General features: G+C 47.6%; 4 protein-coding genes; 3 read left to right on the forward strand and 1 right to left on the reverse strand.

Moving 5' to 3' along the window:
- Nucleotides 1-5041: 5041 nt before the first annotated feature.
- On the forward strand, nt 5042-5779 carry CHC_T00001857001 (hypothetical protein). Its single transcript, XM_005712773.1, has one exon. It carries the CDS (start codon nt 5042-5044, stop codon nt 5777-5779), a length of 738 nt encoding a protein of 245 aa, XP_005712830.1.
- An 807-nt stretch (nt 5780-6586) lies between these two features.
- Nucleotides 6587-7542, reverse strand: CHC_T00001858001 (hypothetical protein). XM_005712774.1 is given in 2 exon segments: nt 6587-6759; nt 6760-7542. 1 exon segment carries the CDS (start codon nt 7540-7542, stop codon nt 6760-6762), a length of 783 nt encoding a protein of 260 aa, XP_005712831.1. The 3' UTR covers nt 6587-6759.
- A 9535-nt stretch (nt 7543-17077) lies between these two features.
- CHC_T00001859001 (hypothetical protein) lies at nt 17078-17443 on the forward strand. Its single transcript, XM_005712775.1, has one exon. The coding sequence runs from the start codon at nt 17078-17080 to the stop codon at nt 17441-17443; it is 366 nt and encodes a 121-aa protein (XP_005712832.1).
- A 118-nt stretch (nt 17444-17561) lies between these two features.
- Nucleotides 17562-20558, forward strand: CHC_T00001860001 (hypothetical protein). XM_005712776.1 is given in 2 exon segments: nt 17562-20000; nt 20001-20558. 1 exon segment carries the CDS (start codon nt 17562-17564, stop codon nt 19998-20000), a length of 2439 nt encoding a protein of 812 aa, XP_005712833.1. The 3' UTR covers nt 20001-20558.
- The last annotated feature ends 5817 nt before the right edge of the window (nt 20559-26375 follow it).

The raw sequence follows: 26375 nt of genomic DNA on the forward strand, positions 1-26375 counted from the left end.
TTTCACGGTACGGTATATGGCTTCGTCTTGGATGTTTTATTAATGGTAAGAACAGTCTACCAGGCTGCTAACAAAATCTACTATCACATAGAATCAGCTGCATGTCATTATTAAAGAAATGTTGACGCAAAATACGGACTGCTTCCAGTTCTCGCAGAAAGCACTTCGGTGGCAACCGTTGATCTTCATGATCTACTCTAAGGATCAGAAATGGGGCTATTTGGTTCGCACATATGTGTTGTCCAGAACATTTCTGTTTTGTCGATGAAGCATGGCTTTGATTAGCTGTCCCTATCCGGACACAAATAAGCAGAAGCTTAACTCTTGAAGGCGTTACGTTGGAAATTTCTTCAGAAGCGAAGCTCTCCACCACCCATCCAACATTATATGCTGTACTGTTGTGCTTGATGATGACTTTGAGTGTAGAAACCTGCCTAATGTTCATATCAAGCCTAACATGGTCTACTACTACACTTAAGAATGGAGGGAGGTATTCTGATATGCAAGTGCGTTTGAAGATTTCACCACTTTGAAAGCATGCGTTGGCAGTTCGCGTGACGGCGCAGCTTTGATATTGCATCCCGTCGGACGAGATGTTGTTGAACAAAGAACGTGCCTAACGAAAACATGGACAAAAAGAGCACTACCCAAGAATTTCTCCTTACGCCAATACACACCTGGCATCTGCAAGACAACTCTAATTCACTTAAATGCACTGAACAAGTCGAATCCCTCTAGTATGGACACGGAAAGCATACCGCCTTTTGAGTAGGCGGTTTATGACGATCTACTTATCACATCACACGGCTCACACACGAGGCATTTCCGTGAATGCCCTTCAACCCGGAGTGGGTGTCATCGAGAGTACCGTAGGTCGTATGCGCGCTCATCGCAAACCTAACCGAGGCAAGTACCTGGGTACAATTCCATTTCCCAACTCATTACAAAATCGGATCTGGCGATGCTACAGATTGTATGTACAGTATATGTTTTTGCTTGAGTCATACCTAAGGGTTCTGTATAGATATCCTAGGCGAATCTATCTACATTTGCAAAATTTGACACGTGCACTTTGGCCGGATATGACATATTGCATGTATGCAGATTGTACCTGCTACAGTAATGGGCGACTCCTGAAATTCTAAAATCGCAAATTGTGTTGACCAAATCGGGATTTTGTGACACACAAACGGCGCGTTGTGCACACACAACGCGCCGTTTTCTCGGACGGGCGACCCCATGCTAGGTTAAATGTGTATCGCATAAATGTCAAAATGTGCGCGCGTACAATCCAAATTTACTGTACACAGAGAAAGCGTCGGCCGCCGCCCGACCGACGAGACTCGACATCTACATCCTACCGAGCATGGCTCTGAATGAGAAGTAGCAATAGAATAGCCATTTGGTCATTCATGGTTCTGACGGTGGCTGCTCGGTGAAAACACCATCATGATTGAGCTTAGCTCACAGCACACACTGTAGATAGAGCTCCGACGGCGTCATCGCCGGCGTCCGGTGCCGTGCTCGTCGTTAGGAACGACCCTGACACACCGTGCTCGTCGTTAGGAACGAGTTCAAAGCATGCGTACAGTAGGGGGACGCACATTATGTGCGCAAGCATTTCCGTGGTAAAACTCATTTTTTGTTCACAAAAAAGAAAAATATGACTCTGACACAAAAAATAATTTCCGGAGGCGCCCAATAAAGCATCTTGTTCTCCTTTCAAACATAAAACTTCTCATAACCCTTGTGCCCTTACAAACATAAATCTTCTCATAACTCTCGTGCCCTTACTGCGAAAGTGAGACTGTATACCCCTGGACTGTACTGCTGTAGAGGAGGCTATTGGTCGGTCATACCTCGTATCAAACATAAGGTATGACTACTCGCTTGTAAAATCAATGAAATTCCCGGAATACCCTACTTGCCGCTATGCATCAACAAATCTCGTCTCGAATTTGGCGAAGGTTGAGAACGTACTTTTATGACCAAAATGCTATACAACGCAATGATCGCGACTTTTCCGACGTGTATCTGTGTAGTGCCCGAGGGATCCTCTGTTCGTATTTTTTTACCATGCATCGTGGGATGTCTCAAGCTAACCTACACGCTTCTATACTGTATGTTGCCGTCTGTGAAACTCAACATATGCTGCTCCTCAGCATACGGCCTTACTGAATGTATTCTCAGCTCGAGATTTGCCCGACCGTTGCTACAGTGAATTCTTTCGTGTGTTTCCTATCAGAACATCTCCCGTTGTTGAGTGCCATGCTGTACTTCGGCTTGCAAGCACACCCTTCTAGGATCTCAAAGTTCTCTCACGAGGGAGAATAATTATACATGTGCGGCTAGCTCCACTCAGCTAACAGCTACCGTACAGTATGCTTTTCAGAACAAGAATCAGGAGACTGCTACTTGTCTCAGCGACTTGTCATCAAGCATGCTTGTCAGATGAAGCCCATGAAAGTTCCACCAGTGCGATGGAGCGAGGATGGAAGCACCTAGAGCAACACGGTTCTGAGCGAAAGAGGTGCAAGCGATATTAAAAATCTTCTTCCTTGATCTATTGTTCAAACCACCTGCGTAGAAACGCTACGTATTTCGCACGGTAGCAGACGGAAATCACGTTGTGTTTTCCTTAAGCAGCACCAATGTGGAATCAGCATGAGCATACTCCACAACTGTACCATGCCGTAGATCTACTTTCGTTCTCTTGTTGCAAAGTGGTTGAAGTCCGAGGTTGTCATGAAAAGCTAGGCGCTATACTCCTTTACACAACGCGTGTCGGGGCACTTCTTTTCGCGTGATTTTCGCCACCATGGCAGTCTCAAATGAACTTATGTCACAAATTGGGGTTTGTCCCTCATGCAAATCTTCAACAGTGGCGATTCGCAGGTTTTAAATATCTCAAGATTTCTCGCCGATGCAAGAACCCATGGGCAACCCGAATTCTACACTTTGGTTGTTCACAAACAAAAATGAGCTTGGGAGTCTGCAAGGACTGTCTTATTTCGCTGCGGCTCGAGGTTAATTGGTTGCCTTTATGTCAAGGGGTATGTTCAGGGATGTCTCGCTGCCACCACACAGAGCATGTTCTACTGTATTTCAGCGCTTTGCTGACTAGTCGGACGCTACTCCTATTTAAGCATCCAATTTTTACCCCATAGGTCGTTTTATAGTACGTATTACGGAATGAACTTAGCGGCTTCATTGTAGCTATCTTATTAGCGCTGCTAACATCGAAATGTACGCAGTCTTGCAATATTTCGGTTTCTGGCAGTAGTAAAATAGTCTGCGATCTGTTTGGACTGGTGTTATCAGCAGATATTCTCGTCAAATAAAACGACGGTACAACACACTGCAGACCTCCAGAGAACTGGATATTTGATTATGCGGTGCGTTAAAAGATTCATGTACAGCAAGCCCCATGCTGGCTTTGTCCTTTGTCTCAATAATTCAAGTGGTTGAGGAGGTCAACCTCTATCTAAACGAATGGGTTTCTTGAACAGCGTCTCCAGCGAGTCGGCCTTGCGGTGCACTCCATTTCATGAATATTCCATGTCCTGTTGCACATAAACAGAGATCTACTGCACCATTCAGATATTACCAAGAGTACCCACTGATAAAAGGGCATGAGCTTGAAGTTAGGGAAAGTTCTCCGCCTTGCCCTAGTCACTTTGCGAACCTCTTCATGCATGGAGTAAAGCTGGCTCCGATTTATTGAAGTCCAATTTCCTCGGTGTACTTGCTTGCTGGAATCGCCACGATGAACAGCACTATCCTTTCAGAACTACACACGCAAGGAAGGGAAGCAGTCGAGCTATCCCTGTGTATATGGTTTAGCCTCTCAGATTACTTGACCGCACAGGGAACCTCTGATACAGTACCCTTGTATGGCAAGTTTTGATCTGCCTGTTCATGTTTCATTTCGTTCCTTTGTGCCGTCGTGAGAAGTTTAGGTGCCAAAAAAAAAAAAAAAAAAAACAGAACGTCGATGATACATTTTATTTTACTAGCTAGAGCTCATGATTCATGTCGTTACACTGTACAGTATTTAGCCGGCGATTTATTCCAGACCATCAAAAAAACGTGCCATGTTTTCTACGTTATCTGGGTATTCTCTTCAGACACCCGAAAAGAGGCTCCAGAATCGTCAATGCGGCCCCACGGCGATGTGATCCAGTATCGCTATAGGTCAAAGAACTCAGCAGTTCCTCCCACTGAACCGTGCCTTCGCGAATGAAAGCAACTACACAAGATATATTTTCAATAAAACCCAAGACACTATCGTCGCGAGATATTCAATCTTTCACTACACTGCGCGCGCAACTCTAATCCCTTCGTCAGAGAGAAATCATTTTACTAATAAAATTTCGGGGGTCTATATGGAAGTGTTTATAGCGTTACACACCACTTTCATGTAAGCTCCTCCGCAGGCTGAATGATTCATCCTGCTTTGTCATCATAAATTGGCGAAGACACGACCATCACTACGTTCCCGCTAACAAGGGCCCACCCGTGCTGGTTGAAGGGTACATCGCTTCTGTCTTTTTTTATATATTATATGCATCTGCTCATACAGTGTTACAATCTTGCTATGTTTTGAAACCGTCAGATCTTCGCTTGTGAGGTACCCTTCGTTTGCTTGCCTCTTTCTAAGATTATAGTCTAGTCCAAGAAATATGCGAAAGTCAAACGTTGAGTGTTGCAGTCCGAGCGAACAAGGTTGCTCCCCTCAATTGACATGGGCACTATGCTATCTTACGTATCACTTCCTTTGACCGCCCCTCTCCTTGGAACTATTAAACTGATGGAGATGCTTGGGGGCTGTCAGCTCTCATATTCTGTACGGAACTTACTAGTAAGATCTTTATCTCGATATAAGTATAGCAACCTTCCATCTTAGCCGCCAGAGCGGCAGTGTACATAAAACGCGCCAAGTCTACACCACTCCCATCCCACCCTCAAGCACCTCTAGGCAGCAAAGCCACGCCTCGATAGATCGCATTCATTCAGCTCTCAACCCTTCAACACCACCACCATGGCTGCGTTTGGTTCTTGTCGTCTCCTCCTTTTCCTGGCAGCATTGATCCTTACGCTGGGATCTGTGTGCGATGCTCAGCCGAATCTTGTCCGAAAGGCAAGAGCTCTTTTACGTGGCAATAGACTTGCCCAGTCCGTGGGAGTTAACGGTATCGTTCGACTTTTTAAGGAAGTCAACCGCGGCAGAAGGTGCAATATGCGACTCTGTTTTGCTCTGGACGGTAGTGGGTCTATCTCGCCGGTCCAGTTTAAGGTACAGCAGGACCTGGTCAAGCTTCTTGCATCTGTAGCACGTGAGGGAGGAGCCACCTTCTCGGCGGTGCAATATGGTCTCAGCAACACGGCTATCTCCACTCCAACTGGAAACGCTCCGAAATTCCGTAGAGCAGTCGATGATTCCATCTTCCAGAGAGCGCCGAGAACGTTTATTGGATCTGGGTTGGGCTTCTGTATTTCAAACTTGAAGACAGAACCGCGAGGTCGGGGTAGGAGGATTCTGTTGTTGGGAGATGGTCGCTCCAATTTCTTTACTCTCGCTTTACCCCTTGTCCTGTCTACTCTGAATGATATTCAGATTTCCGCTGTGGGGATCGGCTTTCCGCGAAATTCGAGGACGTTGTTGGATATTACTGGAAGTAGGAGCCGACTTTGCGCGGTCAACAGATACTCAGATATCCGAAGAATTGTTTTCAAGCTGGTACGCGGTCTATGCATGCCAGTAAACACTCGTACCTAAAGTGAAAGTTTCATGATACCTCACATCTACGACGCGAAGACATGGAAAGAATTCTAAGATAGAATTATAACCTCAATTCTACTCGCAAACCCCTGAAGATATAGTCGCTATTTCATCCGCAGTTGAGGCTTTGCCTTAGTTTCTGTTTTACTAGCGATCCATTGCTGCTACTTGTAGTCATTCGTAAAGACACCTCAAAATTCGATGCAAATGCTCACTTGCACACACCCGTCCCACACGCGCTTAGCAGAGGGCACGCAGCGATGGCTGACCTTGTGTTACAGCGGTTTCTGTGACTACGCCTTCAGAAGCTTCTGAGCACTAAGCAGCACTGCTATACTCTTTCTGCAACTCACACGTAGTGCGCTCTTCGATCCTTGCTGAGGTTGTGTCATTGTGAAGCACTATCATGTGTCTGTCTCTAAAACGCATATCGAAGCGTAGGATGGGACGTGATAATACAACCATGCATTTGAATTCAAGGGAGGGGGCAGTAGATACATCAAATGACTGGAAGAGTCATTCAAAAGCCTTACTCAAACACTCACAGCTACAGTAGTAAATCTAAATTTTAACAGAATACTCTACCCACCTCCTAAAAAAAGGGAGTGGATTACTCTAATTTCTTCGCAATTTACAACTGCGTGTCAACCAACTTGGCAGTTGCAATGAGAGGTTTTCTCGTCGGAGAAAATGATTCTGCAGAGCTCTGACAACATTTCTGGAAATGGTAATGCCGTGTTGTACCATGGCTTCTTTTCAGAGACTAAGAAAATGACTATGGTGAAAGCAGATACGCCAGAAAACTCTCACGTCCTGGTCACATATTCTTTTACTAGACGAAACACGATTATCAATACTTCGGGTTGTAAGGCCAAACAGAAATCATGGTACGAGACAAAGGTTTCTGGCGAAAAGGGGATACAATGAGATACTAAGGCACATCACAAAGTCCAGTTCGCCTTAAATCGATAAAACACCTAACCCTCAACGGCCTCTGGAACGCTGCAAAGCGCTCGAACCAGATCTACGACAACTTGGCCAACATCCGCGTAGTTACTGGCAGTGTAAACATGGTTCTTTTGACCACCAGTAATTTCAAGCAACTTTTGTGTGTCCAGCGAGTTACCAATACCGACAGCGAAGATGTCTACTGATTCCGCGCTCTTCAACACCAATGCCAGTGACGACTCCATGTAATTATCGCGCCCATCTCCTAGTACAACAACCTTCTTTCCGCCTGCTTTCGGGTTTTCGTTCACTTGCGAAATACAAAACCCGAGGCCAGCAGTGAGAAATGTGCGAGGAGCTCTCAGGAGCACAGAATTGTCGACATACTTCATAAACGCAAATGGATCAGACGTACTGACAGAGATGAACTCGTTGGCCAAACCATATTGCACTGCGGAGAAAGTAGCGTTGGCAGGCGCGGCAAGAATTGCTATTAGCTTGACGAGATCTTTTTGTACCTGGTACTCTTCTGCCGAGATAGAACCACTTCCATCCAAAGCAAAGCAGAGGCTGATATCGCAACTCCCGTCTCGGCACACTTCGGTCTGCAAGCTATCGATCGTCTTAGCGCCGAGAGAGGCCGCGACCGGATTTTTCTGGACTATGGTGCGCGCGTCGGGCACGAACACAGCACATTTGGTTTCTTTCTTCAAACTGCTTGGCATTGACTTTCCTATACCTTCACAACTCAGAGTGATAAGCAAGAAGGTAACGAGGAAGCGCTTAGTAGGACTGACATTACCCATTGTCATTTGGTGACGATAGAAGATGCTTGAGCAGATTCTCTTCACAGTCAAGTGGCCTCGGGAACACGCGTTGAGTAGTGCAAGAAGCTTACGAGAAAGCTCGAGCAATTTGACATGTTCCCTACGACATCAAGTACCGCAAATACGTACTGTGCAGTTAGAGGAAGCAAGGGAGAGGAGGGCCATAGTGGTACAAACAGATGTTCCACACCATCAAAAGTCCACATTTTTGGGGCGTGCGGTGGTGAAGAGTGCAGGAAAAGAGCAAAGGGCAACAATTGCGGCTCGTTATGCGTTTCGTTGATAAGTCAACCGATTTCTTCCACCGAGAAGTGGGTGGCTATTAGGCAGGCTGCGATATGATCAGGGTACTTCCGTATGATACGGTATACTTAAATTGTACATATACTCTTGAACAGCTTTAAAAAGAGCTATGGCACTCTTGAAAGCAATTGGAAGGAAAATGCGAGAAAATCCTCAGACTTACAATACCTTACATCGCATGGAAATAATACGTTGAGAGGGTGCAGGCTGCACCCCAGTAGAATGCTATTATGTAATGGGGCGGGGCATAAATATAGAACTATACATGGTAAGAAGTAAGAAGCCAACTATTTTCTGCTTGCTCCAGTTTACAACGAATGCAGATGTTGTTGACTACACACTTTGGATGTGAAATGGTACACTACAGTAATAAGCTGCGCATGATTACATCTCCATTGGCCCCTAACGAGGCCACCACTGCATCCAAATGAGGTTATAAACAATTGATAGACTGCGATGATGGAAACAAGACCTTATTGGACTAAAGGATAGGTACCCACGTAGCATGAAAGAAAAGCACCCAGTCCATCTCTTCTGTATAGAATAAATGCACCCTTACGTACATCATAAGATTGGTAGCTACTGTAGCTGGCATTTGTTACAAGTAAATTGCGCTCCGCTGAGGTCGACTGCAATACCCCGTACTGAGTCCATTCTCAACACACATCAATGCAGGTAGAGATAATGCCATTCCACCGCTTTTAATCTTCTATAATTTCAAAAGAGCTTGGTTTCTTGCCTTGATGCATGATTTGGGAATAACTTCAACAAAAAAATGTAGGGGATTAGGGGATTGCACACCCTTCGGAGTAAGACCATTTGTCCTCCAGCCTTTACATATACAGTGGAGGCAGTAATCTTGCTCATCCTCTCTAGATGAGCAGGAGTTAAAACCAACTATTTTCAATGGGCAGTAACCTATCATTTTTAGAAGCTCTCCAAAAAAAAATCTCTCTCCATGAAAACAAAGCAAAAAAATAAATAAAAAATGGTCATGAAGCAAAATGTGTGCATTTTCGGCACGTTCATAGTTTGAAGACATTTCCGTTTACGTCTTAGTGTTCGGCGGTCCAGTTTCGGGGCCCGTAAGGATCACTACGTTGAATTAAACAAATACAGGTTAAATTTTACTGTAGATGTTAATTAGGAGAAAAGGCCTGACTAAAAGAATTACTACTAATGTGTTCCAAATTCATGCGTATTGGGCCTTGTACATTTTCTCACCCCAGGCATTGGCAAACATTGATAGCCTCATTTCCTATGGGCAGATTAAGGGCGACAGGCGAATGCTCGCCAGGACTGTTTTTCGGGTCCTCAAGGGCTCACCCAACGAAACCGTGACTGCATTGGGTGCACTTGATCTGATACGCTTGTTGATTCATTGCTTTCAAGATAATATTGATACCATACCTGTCTTTGCGACATTAATGGATTTCGCCGTTATTCATTTCAGAATTACTCTGTCGAGTGAAAACTTGGTCAAGCGTTCCTAGTTAGATCTGTACACGTGTGGAATCCCTCATCCTATCTTTTGACCAGTGGAACCTCTCCTGCGCATGCCTACACGAGTGGTTCAAAAATGTCCGTTTTTGATTACCCATTTTTGAGTTTACCATATTGCCAGCAAACGTTGCATGATCACTTGTGATAAATCTCGAGTGTTAGCGTACGGTTACAGCCCAGACCAATAGCATACAAGATATTTATCTCAGGGTATCTCGAGATTTTGCATTACGCGCTCTCTCCCAATATAGCACTGCCTAAGCTGGATAAGGTATGTTTCAGTAACTACGAGAAACAAACATAATCTGCTGTATCCCTGTAACCATTCTAAAAGAAATGTACGGTACAGTACAGAGTCACCATTTCTTAACCTCATGCGAAACTTGTTCGACTACCAACCTACTTCTGCTCGGGCCTAGCATTACGTTCTTTTTATGAAAACACCTCATGCACAATTTATGTCAAACCAGCATCCCTTAACCTTTTCTGATAATTCTTTAATTTCACGGCTGGATCCCAGGGTCCAGAAGGGCATCGACGGATCGCAATCTATATAGTCAATCATCGCTTGCGCACATGTGCGTGTACAAGAATCATCCGATTGGGTATGGGCCGTTTTCCCCTGTTTGGTATTACACATCATACTGTAGGTGCAGATGATTTAAACCCTTTCGAGATTCCCCACGTTCAGGATGTCACCGCAGCCTTCCCTTACCTTGGTATACTCCCACATCATCCTCCCTGTTCTCATAGCTGTCTCAGTTTTGAATTTGCTCCTCCTCTTTTTTTTATTTTCTCAACGACCCCGCTCATTTCTCTGTGAGCTGCCATCTCTCGATGCGCCCTCTACAACCAAGAATTTGCTTTGTAGATATTACGAATACATTCCGTTTTGAAAGCAAGTAGAGGTAGCATAATTCGTTCTCTATGTTGTGGATCGGTTCAACCGTGACAAAGTTTACTACATGTCGTTTCGCAATCGCTTGTGGAACTTAAGCGAGGTGTGTAGATCGATATAGCCGTGATTGACTGTAACACCGTTGCTTTTGTTACTCAGCTTGGATAACACCGGATACACGTTCTTTCGAATAAAATGTACGAGCCTGTTGCCTTCAGAGCCTCCCACTTGTTTCCAGCAAGGAAGTTCCGGATTGCATCACTATTGAGAAGGATTCGTTATTGTTCGGGCCTGTACCGCCCATTGTAACCGTGAAGTGCAGCCCCTCTCCGCTGGACGATGGATTGCAATATTAGTGTATTCGCTTGTATGATAGTAGTGTGCAAGGCTGTTCTGATTTCATAAGCACCGCGGGCGTCGGCAAGGGTCAAGTAAGACGTAAAAAGATCTATATTTTCTGTGAACCAGGCAGTGACATCTGAAGGGATAACGCTCAGTTGAGCAATCGAGACACTGTCTTTTCTGTGTTTCTAGTCCTGAAGGATCAAGCCTTCTTCCTGATGTCTACGTGTGTGCCCAGACCCACGAAAGCTTTGTATTTGCTGTACTTTCGCTGCCTTTCATGCTCGTTATTATGAATATGCTCATCACTCAGTACCAAAGGCTCACAAGACCACTGAGAGCTACTCTGAATTGCCTTCAAGTCACAGTTTGAGGCGTGTGAGTGATCACCTTACCGAATAGGTCTTCTCAGACAATTACAAGTGCGATTAACGTTTGCAGAAATCTATATAAGCTGAGATTCATTAACCATCGCTCTCTCTCTCCACCAACGCTACCTCACTCAAGTCCCAGCACAGCACAAGCGAACTTGCAAGAAGCAGAAGTGCCACCCGACAACCGAACAAAATGAAAGCCTGTCACTTCCTTCTCCTTTTCGTGGCATTGCTCTTCGTAACCCACACCCAAGCCCAGCTTAGCGAAGAACGCCTGGCACAGCTCCGACGAATTATCAGCAATACAACCCTTGCTAGTTTGCCAGGTGGCTCCGCAGCCATTGCCGGTGCCATCAGGGAGGTGCGCGGTGCCGATGGATGTGATCCGAACATTTGTTTCGCTATTGATGGGAGTAGGCAGCTAGGACGCAGAGATTTTGAATTGCAGCTGGACTTCTTGGCCATCGTTGTTGCCATCGTCGGAGCAGATCCGCGTGCCAATTTCGCCGGAACACAATACGGACTTCGCAACCGTGTTATCAGAGCTATTCGGGGCAATGCTGAAGACTTCTTGCTCGACCTTGAAAACGTGAGGTATTTGCGCTCCCGAAGGTCGTTTATTGGCGGCGGTGTGAGTTATTGCTTCCAGCAGCTGAACAGGCGCAGGGGTGAGCCGTCCAAGATGGTCGTCTTTGGTGACGGACGTAGCTCTTATGGTCGTCTCGGTGGCCCGCTAGGCCCGGCTGCCCTTGCTGCGGACTTCCGCTCCCGATCCCCTGCCAATGTCGTCTGTGCGGTTGCAGTCGGCTTCTCTCGCACTGAGCTCTTCAACGACATCACGCAAGATGCAAACTTGGTTCTCAAGGTAACAGAATGGGAGAAGGTCTTGCAGATTCTCCGTGATTTGGTGCGCGACATCTGCGACGCGGCAACTCCGTTCCGTCGTTAGTGCCGCTTCCGCACGTACTGGAAGATATGTAACCCTACATCATTACTCAGCCTCTCTATGGAGCGCTGGAGCACATCAGGTGTATTACGGTAGTATAATTCAGTAAAACTCAGATATCTCTGTTTCTTAAGACAATTATTTTGCACGCCTGGTCCGCAGGTTTTACTTCCACTCTCTCACTTGTTTTCCTGGTAGCTGAAATATACCTGATGAAGATTATCACCTTCGAAGATATTTGCAGAACACATCCACCTGATCCCGTTGAGTGCGTCATCCAAACCCCCGAAACATCTTGTTTTCTTGAAGCAAGGCACGCACTCGGAAAGATTGCAAGACACCTTTTGGCATTGCAGTGGAATCACAAATTTATTTCCATTGCAATGTGAATACAGATTTTCGTTTCCGTCTCGATAAAATGTAATATTAGAGGAATCTGGACCCCCATGTTACAACATCATGGAGCTCGCTGTACTGTACATGAAAAGTATACACCTATCCGATTAAGCTTCAGACCTTTTGCCTCGAGGAATGCACTTTTGTATCAAAACGAGATTCAATGCAGTAACTCAAAACATTGATCCACTTCTCTTCGTAAATTACGTTGTTCGGTACACCTCAGTAATGATACAACCTTCCTAGTAGAGTGGAAATCAAAGCCTTCTGTAGGGGTCCAGCAGGTCGGTAGTACAGTATTGTGCCTAGTAACGAATATATGCAGGGAGGTACTGAACCTGCAGTACATCGATGGGTTTTTCAGTACCAATAAGAGATGCTGCACAACACTTTGCATAGGTTTTTTGCCAGGACATACCGTAAGTGGGTTCGGCATCACCATCATGTCAAGATGCGCTGATGGGCATGTCATCGTACACAAGGCGACACCCTAGAGGATTTTCAGATGTGTGCCATACGGATTTCTGTGAGAGCGACTGTATACCGTAGCTCAGCTCTTGAGAGTTTCAGTCAACTGTGGACGAAGGCGGAAGTCAATGTGCATGGCTGCGATTACAAGCCACGAGTGCGAATGGAAAGACCCCAAGGCCCTGCAACGGAAGAAGGATGGAGCCCCCCGGCGGATCTGAAAGTCTGAGTAGTACAGTTCTTGTGCACTTTGTCAAACCGATTGTCTCCCGAGGGCCGTAGCTCACCCTCGTGTAGAGTATGCTGTTGTCAAAATCGGTTTCCTGTTTTCGTGATGAGAGACTCAATTTTTCTACGGTGGCACTGTACCCTTCGGTAGTACATTACTATCAACTGCGAATCATACCGCACAGAATCAGGCTTGAAATACCGGGAATGCCTCAATACTGCCAAGGCGCCCAGGTGCGTAGGGCGGCGGTTTTCATTTGAGGAGTGATAGTGTAAGAAATCCCGTACGGAGAGGTGCAGAAGGTGCATATGGATATTGAGGGTAGGGCCGGAAGGCAACATTTTGTGTTTGCATGACAGCAGGAGACAATGTCTCCTGCTGTCGTGCAAACACAAAACGTTCGTCAAGCAGGGACGAAAACCATGAAGAGCACTCGCTGCTTGTCCCGAATCTTGTCCATATCCTGCGCACTCATTCCCCAAGATACAGTGTACTTGTACCAGTGCAGTGTATCCGAAGGCTGGTAAAGTGATTAATCTTTAAGCATCTCTCGGGAGACTGCTTAACATCTCCAGTAATGTATATTGCAGCAGCGTAACCGGACTATGCACGGCTATCCAGTGGATTATCGATTTAGTGCTGTACGTGGTTTATCGAACATACACATCGCAAGCTGGTTGGCAGAGTTGAAACTCAATTGCAGTGCAGATTTGTGGGCAACACTCCAGCAGTACAGTAGAGTCGTGTAGGGGACGCCAGCGGATTTCTTCGGGACGGAGAACACCTCCTCGACATGTTACGGCAAGATACAGTGCAAAACCTCCCGCAAGAATGGCATGCCAAGTGTACGAATAACGTGCACGTATACAGTATTATATCTTTTTCAACCAATCATATGCGTGTATTTCATTCTCGCCTTTGCATAACACCGTTCTCGCATAAGCGAGACACCTCGAGTTCTCGCATAAGCGAGACAGCGCCTTGTGCTGTGTTGTAAGGGGTGCTGTAGTACCTCTAGTAAGTGCCTATCCGACCGGAGCTTGTCCTCATATGAGGACAGCTCTTTTTTGCAAAAATATATAAATTGAATTGAACATTAAAAAAGCTACTTTGAGCACTATTTCCGTAACGTGCTTGTTTGCGGCAATAGCATCTTGCAGAACACCGGGATGGCAGCTTTGAATACACAGAAAGCTTCATAATGTAATGCAGATTAAGTACCAAGATGCCCTTTTAAACTGCCGTTTTTGGTCTCGAAGTTGTTTCACATGCGGTTTTAAGGTGGTTTAAGAAAAAGCGTCTTTTCCAGACATATCTAAAAACAACCAGGAAGAGCAAGCAATTCTCACAAAGTTCTTTCTGGCCCCAGGTCAGAAGTCACGTACAGTGGCACGGGTAAATTTTCCTTTCCTTTCTTGTCGGGGAAGCGGAAGTCAAGAATAAAATAGGTCGAATAATATCTTCACATGAGGACAATGGTCCAATAGACACTAGTACCCTGTGGAGCGCCTGATGTCTACTGTACAGTGCTCTGCTAACGTGAGGGGGCAAGAGGAAGAACCAAACATTACTGTTTAATTCTTAACCGACGCGTGCGGCGGTCAGCCTCGAAAAGTATCCGTTACTTGCCCAATACCAACGCTTGCTTCCCTACAGTTCCGTGTGTGCTTCCTCGAACAGGCTCGGCCATGTGTACCCACACGTGACCTCGTGTCGTGCGAATGCGGCGATAAAGAATTGGTGACAAAAACGATGCCTCAGTTTCCGCTTGGGGGAGAGCGGAAGATCCTCTGAAACAGTGGTGGAAAAATTATAAAGCACCCCCAAAAACGGGCATTGCTGCACAGAGAAAAGCACGTGCTTAAAAAAAGGGCTTTGCAGCCCTTCCGAAAACGACCAAGAAAGACGAATCTGTATCCAGTTATATACAGTCGGCACTATATTTTGCATTACAGTTCAAACGTCATTTGACGAGTGGAAATTTTTATAAAGCAGCGTGTCTTATTGTGCTCTCGATGAGGTCTATAATACTTCCTTGCCCGTCCGTTGCTTTTAACAACGTCAAAACAACGCCTCTGCATTGAACCCACTACGTTGTGGAGCGTTTGAGCCGGTATGGCATCCCAAATAGCCAGGACGCACTCTTTGAGCTCTTCAACCCCTCGAAACTGATGTCGATACTCGTACACCTTCCAAACCAGAATTCCCAAGCGGTTTTCGATAGAGTTTAGGTCAGAAGACTTAGCTGGCCAGTCGAGAAACACCATATCCTCCTCATTAAACCATTCCCTCACGATATGAGCGCAGTGTATCGATGCCCCATCTTGCTGAAAGACATAGCTCGTTCCCAGTTCTTCGTCCGCAAACGGCAACAAGTGGGTCTCGAGCGTCTCAATATACATATCTGTAGTTTGTTTGCCTTCATAAATCGCCAGTTCACACTTTTCTCCCCCTACGAAGGCTCCCCAAACCATCCATGAGCCGCCCCCAGGCTGCCGCTTCGACACAATTGGATCTTCACGTCTGAGATCATGCCAACAACAGGCAAACCCGTCCGGGCCGTCCAAATTAACTTTTGTGTCACTCCAGACGACGACGCGCCAGTCCGGAATGGTCCAGGTAACGTTTTTGGTCACTCAAGTGACACGCACAGTCTTATGATGAATAAGAATTTGCGACACTCTCTTAATCTATTTATACGTCAACGTTTGGTAAATGTTCAGTATCTGGCACAGGCTTCTGGCTTGCACAGGCAGTTTTAGAGCCTGGGAAAGCTCTGTAGTCCTTAAAATACCCCTGCATGATTCGCAAAGGCGCATGCGTCTACCTGCCACCGTGAACTTTCTTGGTCTGCGAACTCGTTGTTTTGAGCCATAGGCTTATGAGTTGCGGAGAAAGTTTTGCACGGTCGCCCAAATTCGCTTTTGCTCCTTCGCGATGCGAGATTGGGGCCATTTGGCTCGGTGGGTAGCCAAAAGTTTTCCTCGCTCTTCAGCGCTCAGTGACCGACCGCAAGGCATGTCTTCGAGCAGTAAGTGGGATGGAAAAAGGACCTGGGGTGTTCGTGGTACTATTTGAAGAGCTGGTGTTGCCTTTCTGCCGCCAAACACTGAACAACTTGTCCGTGTGGTGTTGTTGGGGTGTGGTGCTTTATATATATTATCACCTGTCAATTTGATTTTGTACTGTAATGCAAAATATTGGCCGTACTGTATAAAACCGTTTGCAGATTCGTTTTTCCCGGTCCATTTCGGAGAGGCTACAAAGCTCTTTTTTAAAAACGCGCTTTTTTCTGTCCAGCAATGCCGGTTTTTGGGGGGTGCCTAATAATTTTTTCCACCACTGTAGGTGTAGCGCCTTCGGAGGCATCTGATCTCTGGCACTCGTGTACATATTATACACGTGTTGTGTAGGAGACCCTCCTTGAGGGCCTCCTTTAAGACAGCATGGACGGTCTGGGCCTCAGAGAATCTTGACAAGAGACTTTTTACAGGGACGTGCATTAGTGCCGCTTTTGTTATTGCCGCTCTCGCATTAGTGCACCAGTAGAAACACGTCGTCATCTCAGGTCGGCAAAGCGGGCGTTTCGAATTGCCGAACAGGACAGAGAACCGACGTGGAGCACGCAAAACGTGAAATACCGAGTGTATGGAAATCGATATGACGATGTCACAAATTATGCTGTTCCCGAATAGTGCCGGCTTTGTGGCTTCCGCATGGGCCGGCACTAATGGGTAGGGTCCCCTATATTGTGACTCCTGAGTCATCATGCGTTGCGATTTCTATACAATGTCCGGTACAGCAGAAACACGTGTCCAGCGATCTAAGATCGAAGACTAGATCAACGATCAATTTCAGAACGGACAGATCCAGAGTGCTACCGTTACGGAAGTTGAGATCCAGCAATGCGATTTGCCGTGCCTGTCATCAACTCACAACTTGAGCTCCTATAAGCTGACCGAGAAAACAAGTGAGAAACCTTCTGCAGTTGCGGGGACAAACCAATAGAAACTCTGCGCCATAGTGCACCAGCATTGCTGCTATATGTCGATTGGCCGAGCATGGAACTGTCTTTCTCTCGGGAGGTAGTCTTCCTCCTACTGATCCAAATCGCGCCCTCTCGTTATCTCGTTCGTGCCTGTCTACTTTCCGCCGTCTGGACTGTGCTGTGGCCACACCATAATATTCATCAATATGGTATAACGTCTTTCTGGCGTCCCATTTTCCTCTCCATCTTCTGCGTCCGGACCTTAACCAACCCCCTTCTTGTAAGCCCCTACAGCCTTCCTCCTCCCAAACGTCTCCCTCCCCCTTGGCCCCGCACCTTTCAACATGATCCATGTCCAAATTCTCCTTCTCCCTCTCTTTCTCTTAATTATCTCTTTCTCCTCGGCCCAGCCGCTGATCTCCCCGAACGTCGACTATGACTCCATCGATCCAACTGCGCCCCCCCAATCATGCCCCGTCGTACTCCCAACACAGCCTCTGGCCCCCGAAGACCGCATTGTCGGCGGGCAACTTTCCGAAGATCCCACCGCCTCCTTCATGGTTGCACTCTTCTCCCCGGATTCAAAGTATCGCTGCAGCGGAGTACTACTCTCGAAGCGCTGGGTTCTTACTGCTGCACATTGTGACATAACCACCTCCTGGACCGCTTTGATTGCCGGCCGCCAAGCTTCATCGGGAGCGCCCCGAGGCATTTCGGCCGTCTACCTCGCAGATTCTCCAGGCTTCACTGTGGAAGTCAGAGATTCAGCTCTTCTTAAACTCTCCCAGGATGCCCCGCCTATTGCTAAGTTCATCTCGATCAACGCAGATCCTCGGCTTCCTCCTGTTCAAGCTTTTGTAAGAATCGTTGGCTACGGTCGTGAAATAGAGGGGGAGGAAGTGTCGGACAACAAGCTCCGACAGGTCGACATCCCCGTCACTACATTTTCTTTTTGCAAAAGTGTTTTCAATACCATCACCGAAGATAAGGTTTGCGCCGGGTATGCTAATGGTGCTTGTGACTCGTGCCAGGGTGACAGCGGAGGTCCTGTCCTTCTCTACGACAGCAATCGCAGACCCATCGTTGTGGCAACGGTCTCCTCAGGTATTGGTTGTGCACGGCCCGCAATCCCGGGCGTCTACATGCGCACGTCCGCCATAATCGACTGGGCTACCAGCGTCGGCGCCGAATTCAGCATTGCAGGGGATGCCGACATCATCCTAGACGACACTCCCCCGCTCTCTCCTTTACCGAAACCATCCCCACGACCATCCTCAACCGTATTCCCAACCCCTTCCAACTTACCCCTTCCGACGGTATGCCCTGTTGTGTTACCGCCGCATCCTCCCCTACCGCAATCTGCACCCCGCATTGTTGGTGGAAGCTTGTCCTCCTCCCTCACGGCAAGTTACATAGCTTCCATCAGTTCTTCAAGCGAGTACCGCTGCTCAGGCGTGCTTATATCCAGACGTTGGATTCTAACTACGGCAGGATGCCGCGTCGAGAAGTCATGGGTCGTGAGGTTGGGGGGTCTCACCGCACTTTCTGGAGAGGAACGCAGCATCGACCGCATCCTTGTTCCTACGCAAACAAACTTGACTTTCCCGACAGGCTTTTCCGAGGATATTGCCATCGTCAGACTGACAAAGGATGCTCCGAATACTGCCATTTTCGCGAAGCTTAACGGCAATGCGAATATACCTGAAAGTAATGCTTTCGCGCGTGCAGTAGGATATGGCCGAACGGATCCTGTAGGGGTTGGCCGCGGGGGCGAAGACTTGAGACAAGTTGACGTACCAATTGCACAAAGGAATAACTGTTACAAAGCTTATGAGTGGATGACCACAGACAGAGTTTGTGCTGGATATCGTGAAGGCGGGTGTGATGCTTGTTTCGGTGATGGTGGTGGCCCACTTCTGCAGTTTGACAAGAACAATGACCCGGTTGTTGTTGGCTTATCTTCTGGTGGTTTGGGATGTGCTTTGCCAGATTTTCCGGGGGTGTATATGCAGGTCGCGCCCTTCCTGTCTTGGATGCAAAGTGTAGGGGCGGACTTCACAGTCACCCGAAGTGCAGTCCAAGTCTCCAACTTAACACCGCCGTCGCCGAAGCCAGGATCGGACGACGTCACAGCCACCCCATCAGCTCCGCCCATCCCTACCGGAATAAGACCATCCCTGGAACCGCCCTCCCCGGGCAATACTACGGGATCGGAGTGCCCCACAATACTCCCTCAACTTGCACCGAAGAACAAGGACCGCATACTTGGTGGCGCTCAATCATCCGAGAAAGCAGCAAGATACATGGCCGCGCTATGGGATACAGGCGGCATGTACCGATGCTCAGGCATTCGTTTATCCCGTCGTTGGGTGCTCACAGCCGGAGTCACATGTGGAGTGACAAAGGAATGGACTGTGACTTTAGGCCAAACGACGACGGCTTCCGGAAGAAAGTTTTCAATCGTGGAGGTATTCAATGCATCGAATGGCACAGATTTCAAGGAGATAACGTTGATACGGCTGACAGACATCGTCTTCCCCGCGCCGAGTTTCGCACGGGTAAACATAGATATGGCTGTGCCTGCCGCAAATTCGTACGCCCGAGTTCTGGGGTACGGAGCCATGGAGGTTGCAAATTTTGCTCCAGACGGACTGCAACTACGGCAAGTCGATCTTCCAGTTTCTTCCATGGACGAATGTCGGGAGGCATGGCAAGCGGACTTTCTCTTTGCCAACCTCGTCTGTGCGGGATATACAACCAGAGACTGTGGAATATGCTGGAGAGATGAAGGCGGTCCATTGATACAGTTTGATGAACAGAATCGCCTCGTTGTTGTCGGCGCAGCTTTTGCCAATGTCGAGTGCGGAACAGCGGGGGTTCCAAGTCTGTTTGCTAAGACCGCGTCAGTTGTTGAGTGGATGAGAGACATTGGCGTAGATTTTATTGCGTCTGGCTCGGTGAAGTCAGTTTTTGGTCCTGGAGAGATTTCATCGTAAGGAGAGAGCCGTTGACTTCCAAATTGTCATGTCCAGATCTGAGGCCCGATCTCGTCAGGCCGATCGGGAGCTCCATAGTAGTCGGTGCATCATCACCATTCTGAAGTCTTTTGTCATCTTCATTTTGTCACTACGGCTTTGTTCGCGAACGCGAGAAGCTTCTCTCTCTTCTCGCTTGCCGCCCAATGGAGTCGAATGTATAACCCTTGAATAAGGGGGGCAATAGACGCAATGCTGTCTCTCCAAGGATTGTCTGTCTGGAACAAAACAAATTCTCAGATGAAACTGAAGCGCAACCAGGCTTTGGAATTTTCCGTTTATACTTCCCCATTCAACTTGGGTTGTGCAAGAGGCCTTTTCGTTGCCGGACTTTGGTACAGTAGGTTATGTGCGTCTTTGCCAGGTCTCCGAATTTTTTATAGAGAATAAGTTTCTGACGAGGAAGCCGTACTGTACTGTAGGTGGATGTATTTTGTCACGGAAGTAGCCGTAGAGGACAGAGTGAACATTACAGTAGCTCCTGTCTCAGGAAGGAGCGTAAAGTTGTAACTGCGTTAAGTGGACGCCTCCTGAAACCCCAAATACAAAAACATTTTGTACACAAATCACCATTTTTGTGTACATTCACTGTAATTTGCGTATACAGTGAACCCTCGATATCTGAATATGGATGGTTGCTTCCTTCCGCATTCAATTAAAGTGCTTATCAACCGGGTAAAGTGGAATTGATTGAAATATCTGAATCCGGGGAGCATAAATGCAACAATATAAAATAGAATGAAGGAAGCAAGCACAAATATGAGGCACTGCAGAGCCCAGTATTATGCACTGCTCTGCCTGTATCTTGCACAAGACCGTGATAAGCGATATCGCATCCAGCACAAGACGCAGACATATGATATCGCCTGGCGCACAAGACGGTGATATACAATATCTGACTACATGAACGGCAAACAGTGTCAAAACGAGCCCTTCTTTCTTTCTTCTCTAGCGATAATGATGGGTCACATTAATAGTGAACTGACCGCCCGAAATGCTTTTGATACCGGTCAGAAGCCCGCCTGCACCGTTCACTCGATCATGTCCCTCTCCATTCCCATCGACACAGGCCGCCCCATTTGATGCCTCCCACTTTGGAGGGTCATTCTCAATGCCCTCATCTTTAAAGGCCCCCTGCCCATTAGATGGCGCTACCTTAGGTGCCTTTGTACACCGTTCGCTCAAGCCATCTGTAGCATCTTCCCCGACCTTGTCTCCATCCCCACTCGTCCCTGCAATCCCATGTCGTTTTACACCTTTATCATCTACACCTAAACTATCCTCTTGCTGTTTCTCTCCCTCCCGGCCCTGAAGCTTTTGATAATTCTTCAAGGAGCGGGGGTCACGGTGTCCTGTACGCATGGCAATAGAAGAGTCTAAATGGCCAGACTCTACCAAAAGCGTTGTTACAGTACCCCTCAGACCATGTGTTGTCATACCATGCTTCACGCCTGTACCAGAAATTCCTAGTGATGCGCACACAGTTTTGACAATCTTAGAAAAATTATTTCTGCCAAGGTGCTGCTTCTTGAAGTAGCTAGACAACCCAGTTCCCTTCGCATTGTACCCCAGAAAAATCGATCGCTCTCCAAGCCCATATCTTCACGAATCTTTAAATAGTCGTCTATGTCCCGATAGACATTAAGAAGGCCTCCAAGGGAGGAACGATTCCATACTGTAACCTCTAATGGTTTCACACTGGCATCCTTCCACCCTCCTGCCCGGGTCTTTGAGGCCCCGGAGCGACTCCCGACGGCCTCTCGAATACGCCAAACATTCTCGCCGCGAATAGTAATATTCCGAAACTGGGATACGGTCAAATTAACCAAAGCGGTAGGGCGCATCGCCGTGATAAGGGCTACATCAAAAATAAGTCCCGCTTGAAATGATTTCGGTGTGTCACGAGAAAGCAGTGGTGAGCCATACAGTAGCAGCAAATCTTCCTTCGATAGAACATTGTGGCTTTCAGTGAACACACCATTGGCCTGCTGCAGGCTGAACTTGTTATCAATAACTGCCGTAAGACCCTCCTGTGGGCTGTTGAAAACAGGCCCCTCCAAAATTTTGAGCTTGTATCCCCAAATAGCACTAAATCCCCGCTGTATTCCGAGAAGGTAGCTTTTGATAGAAGAAGGTTTGACTTCGCTATTTGTCTTTGCCGTGCGGTAGTTCACAACAAACTCGATTAAGAAATATCGAATACGCTCCAACCGGGCGGAAGTCCAACTTTAAAAGCCAGGGGGCAGAAAGGTACGCCCTTCCTCATCCGGAAATACGTTGCAATCTTGTTTGTTCCATCTGCCACTCAACCAAACGACCCGGTTCACTGAACACCAAAAAAAAAGCCTTTTAGCTGCGTGAAAAAATTCATCCACGAAACCAGGAACACCCGTCACGAACCTGGCGAATGCTCTGAGAGAAGACTGATTTTGGCGTTTTGTGTTCGTGGGGACTCTTATCCCCATGAACGCCGCTGCTTCTGGAGACGGCGAAAGGGATGAGCGCGGGTTTTGCTCCCCGTGTGCAGGGACAGGTTGATTACACTGCGTTGGGGGTGATTCGGGAATAATCGTGTTTTTCTCGATGGGGAAGAGAGGTTGCAGAGTGTGAGGCGGCGGTGTGCCCGGAACCGAGGATGGTCCCATTGTGCAGGGGTGTGTGACTAATTCGCGAACGCATAGAATTGGTCGTGCAGTAGAGTGTGGCGACGGCGATGACGGCGACGGCGACGCCGGCGACGGAGGGGGAATGACACGTATTGATTCAATGAGTTTTGCAATCAGAACCATGGCCCAGCAGATGTATTTTAATTCTGGATTTCAATATGATGAGGAGATATACGTATTAAATGCCAGGTCCGGATGATAAATGCGTTATCACCCGGCTACGTCGGTGTGATAACTGCTATATATTCAGTTTCCAAGGATGTTTCATATACAGCCCAAATATGTAACAATCCCATAAGTTTTAACCAAAATATTGAGTAATGCGGGTCTGCTTGGCTTGATTTGCGCGTTCGAGGTGTGTCCGTTTTCGATTGCCCAGGAAAACTGGAAATTGAATAACATTTATAATGAATAAAGTTATCATAGCTCAGTTTTGTCTCATAGAATGCTCTTGTATGAGGCCTGATATGGTTAAGATGTGCTTGTGGTATTCAGTTAGGCCGTATTCATGAATACTGTGTAGTTGTCAAGTCTTCCGTTGCCCCCTTCCTCCTTTTATCTTTCTATCCCCCTTCTGCCCTTAAGGGGCAGTACCCTCCGCCGTCCCTACGGGTGCAGGTGTACGCGTATACACATGTACACGTACACGTAATGACAAAGGCGATGTCCCCGTTGTGAGCTATTTGTAAACTAACTTCGTGTGCGGGCGATGCACGCGTAATGACAGACCTCCTGTTTGCAAAGAGGGTTAGCATCGGGGACGTCGTGTACAAGGGGGCATTTGTGTGGTGATTCGACGCAGATGCGCTGTTTGAGAGGGACGAATGCTGCTTTTGTCAGCGGCTTGGTTAACATGTCGGCGAGCGTATCTCTTGATGGTACGTGCACGACTTTGATGGAGCCGCTTCTAATGTGGGTTCGTAGAAAGTGGTGCCTAAGGTCGATGAACTTTCTCCTTCGTGTCGGTGCTGTGTTTTTCGCGATAGATATAGCGGCTTGACTGTGTACGTAAAGGGGGGTTGGCGCGGGGGGTAACAAGTTGATTTCCAGAAACATTCTGCGGAGCCATTGAGTGGTTTGTACGGCGGTCGTCGCGGCAATATACTCTGCCTCGAATGTGGATAAAGCCTGTATGCTTTGCTTAGTAGATGTCCATGCAACTGGGGCTTTGTTATACATATGGATGACGCCGGTGGTTGATTTTCGGTCGGCTGAGTCCCCAGCAAAATCAGCATCAGAGTACGTGCTCAGTAGGCTAGGTTTGGGAAGGTCTGTCTTCTGTAGTAAAGAGCGGAGTTGGGGTTTGTTCCTTGCTTTCCTATAAACAATACCGTCGTGCTTTGTTTCTTTTAAGTAACGAAGCAAGTTCTTCATTATTAGGCAGTGGCGTTTCGTCGGTTTGTGCGTGGCATGGGCCAGTCTGTTGACATAAAATACGATATCTGGCCTGGTACTGTCGGCAATGTAGCGCAGTTGTCCCAATATTCTCTGTTAACTGTCTTTTAGTTGGGGCACGGACTTGTCGTCATGTGATGGGCCGTGATACTTTGTTCCCGCTACGTGCGGTGTTGTTTTTCCATTGGCGTCAGACATGCGCATGTCTGAGAGGGCTTGCTCGATGTGGCAAGGCTGGCTGAGTCCGGTGGATCCGTCATGTGAGTGTTCTACTTTCCAGCCGAGATATTGAGATGGTCTCCCAAGTCGTTTGAAGTTATATTTTTGCTTTAGATTCCTAAACAGCTCATCGATGAGGTCAGTTGTAGTGGCAAGGACAAGGAAGTCGTCCGTGCATATACCGATAAGTATGAACGACGACGAGGATTGTATTTTGAAGTAGAGACATGGGTCGTGCTCGCTTTGCTTGTATTCCATGCTGCGTAGGTAATGTCTTGCGCCTTCTAAGTAGTAATATCCTCCGGAGGGGTTACAATATAGGTTTTTCATAAGTACTCCACCACGACAGTTATGCTTAAGTGTGCCATCGAAACGAGGGTGCTGGCGGATGTACACAGGCTTTTCGAATTTATATGGCTCGTGGATGTATGCGGACTGGATGTCGAAATGGTCACTGGCTAGACCTCCTGAGGCCTGAATAGCGAAAAGAAGTCTTATGGTGGCTTTGTCGGCCATATGGGCTGCTGTATGCTCAGGGTTATAGTGTACAGCTGGTTTCATGAGGTCTTCTCGCACAGCACATCGGGCCTTGTGTTCCGTAATGTCGAGTTCGGGGCTCCTCTTGTATCTATAATTGATGTTGAAGGGGATGAGGCGGGCTGTGCGCGGTATTTTATCGTCGGGTAGCCACTGTATGGCTTTTAATGTGTCGATCTCGTCGAGTTCGGAGTTGTGCGCGTCGCTCCATTCATTGGCATCGGGATAGCGACGGGCTTGCTTCAGTGACGCCGGCGCTGGGGTCGTCGTCGTGATTATCGCGGGGTCGCGGTGTGACAAATGGCATTTGAAAGCGTTTGAGTAAAATCGAACAGGATCGGCGAGAGGATTGTCTGGTTTGAAGTCTGCGGCGCGTAATTGCTTATACTGTCCATTGTGCAGGTTTAGGACAACGACGTTGGTGAAGTCAACTGGGTACATGTAGCGCGACGGGAAGGATCGCGCCTGGAGCTTTTTTTGTCGGCACGCACGACAGAGGTGCCTAGTTGCCCAAAACAGAACAGTTGTGATAGGGGAGGAGGGTGACCGTACCAGGTTGTGAATGGTAATTGGCCAGTGGATGAATGGGGAGTGATTTTATACTTGAATGTGGCGTCCCGCAGCGCGTCTCCCCAAAAAGCGGGAGAGAGGCTGCTGTCAAATAGTGCGGAGCGCGCGGCGGAGACGAGCGTAGCGTTAAGGCGTTCTGCGATGCTGTTTTGTTGTGGAGAGTACGGTGTGGTGGGTTTTGGTGTAGTTCCATGCTGCATGTAGATAGTCATGGCAGCTTTCGACAAGTACTCGGGGGCGTTATCTGTTGTAAAAATATGGGGTGGGAATCCATGTTGCGTCTGCACCAGTTTGATGATTGAGCGAATAAATTTGAGCACGTCTTTTCGCGTCGCTGTGAAGTATACCATGACGTACCGCGAGTGGGTATCAATGAATGTGACAAAGTACTGATTGCCGTGCGTGGATTTTGGAGATATCGGGCCGCACACGTCCGAGGATAATGCCACGGCCAGGGCGTACCTATGTGTTGTGCGCTTGTAGGGTTTGGGGCGCTGCTTTCCGTGTGCGCATCCGGAACACGATAGCTTGGGGGTGTCTGCTTGAGGATGGCGGGCAGTGGGAGCAGTTCATTAATTGCCATGAGTTGTATGGTTCTAATGTTAGGGTGATTGAATATCATATGATAGGCGTAAAAAGTTGCGTCTTTTCGTGATATTTGAGCATGTCTCGGGACCGGGGAGCTCGGGAGTCGGGTCGGTATCGTCCTGGTGGCAGGTTTATGTGTGGTCAGGGTGGGGCTATGGGAAGGTATGTACGAAGCGTTGTTGGATGATGGTGCTCTGGGAGGCGGTGAATTGTGGGAGTTTTTGGACCTGGACCTTGGTTTCACTCCCATCGTTCTTGCGCTGTGCGCAGTCGGGTCTCGTGAAGTGTCGAGGACGTACTGGTTGCGATGCCAGGATGCGGTTCCGATGACGGACGGGGTTGGTGTCTTAGTGTGGAGAAT

The sequence above is a fragment of the Chondrus crispus genome, genomic scaffold (assembly GCF_000350225.1).
Source record: "Chondrus crispus Stackhouse genomic scaffold, scaffold_116, whole genome shotgun sequence".
Classification (NCBI taxonomy): Eukaryota; Rhodophyta; class Florideophyceae; order Gigartinales; family Gigartinaceae; genus Chondrus; species Chondrus crispus.

What these genes read in the sequence shown, in the direction of transcription:
- CHC_T00001857001 (XM_005712773.1), top strand. Translation starts at nt 5,042, where the DNA reads ATGGCTGCGTTTGGTTCTTGTCGTCTCCTCCTTTTCCTGGCAGCATTG.
- CHC_T00001858001 (XM_005712774.1), bottom strand. Translation starts at nt 7,542, where the DNA reads ATGACAATGGGTAATGTCAGTCCTACTAAGCGCTTCCTCGTTACCTTC.
- CHC_T00001859001 (XM_005712775.1), top strand. Translation starts at nt 17,078, where the DNA reads ATGGAACTGTCTTTCTCTCGGGAGGTAGTCTTCCTCCTACTGATCCAA.
- CHC_T00001860001 (XM_005712776.1), top strand. Translation starts at nt 17,562, where the DNA reads ATGGTTGCACTCTTCTCCCCGGATTCAAAGTATCGCTGCAGCGGAGTA.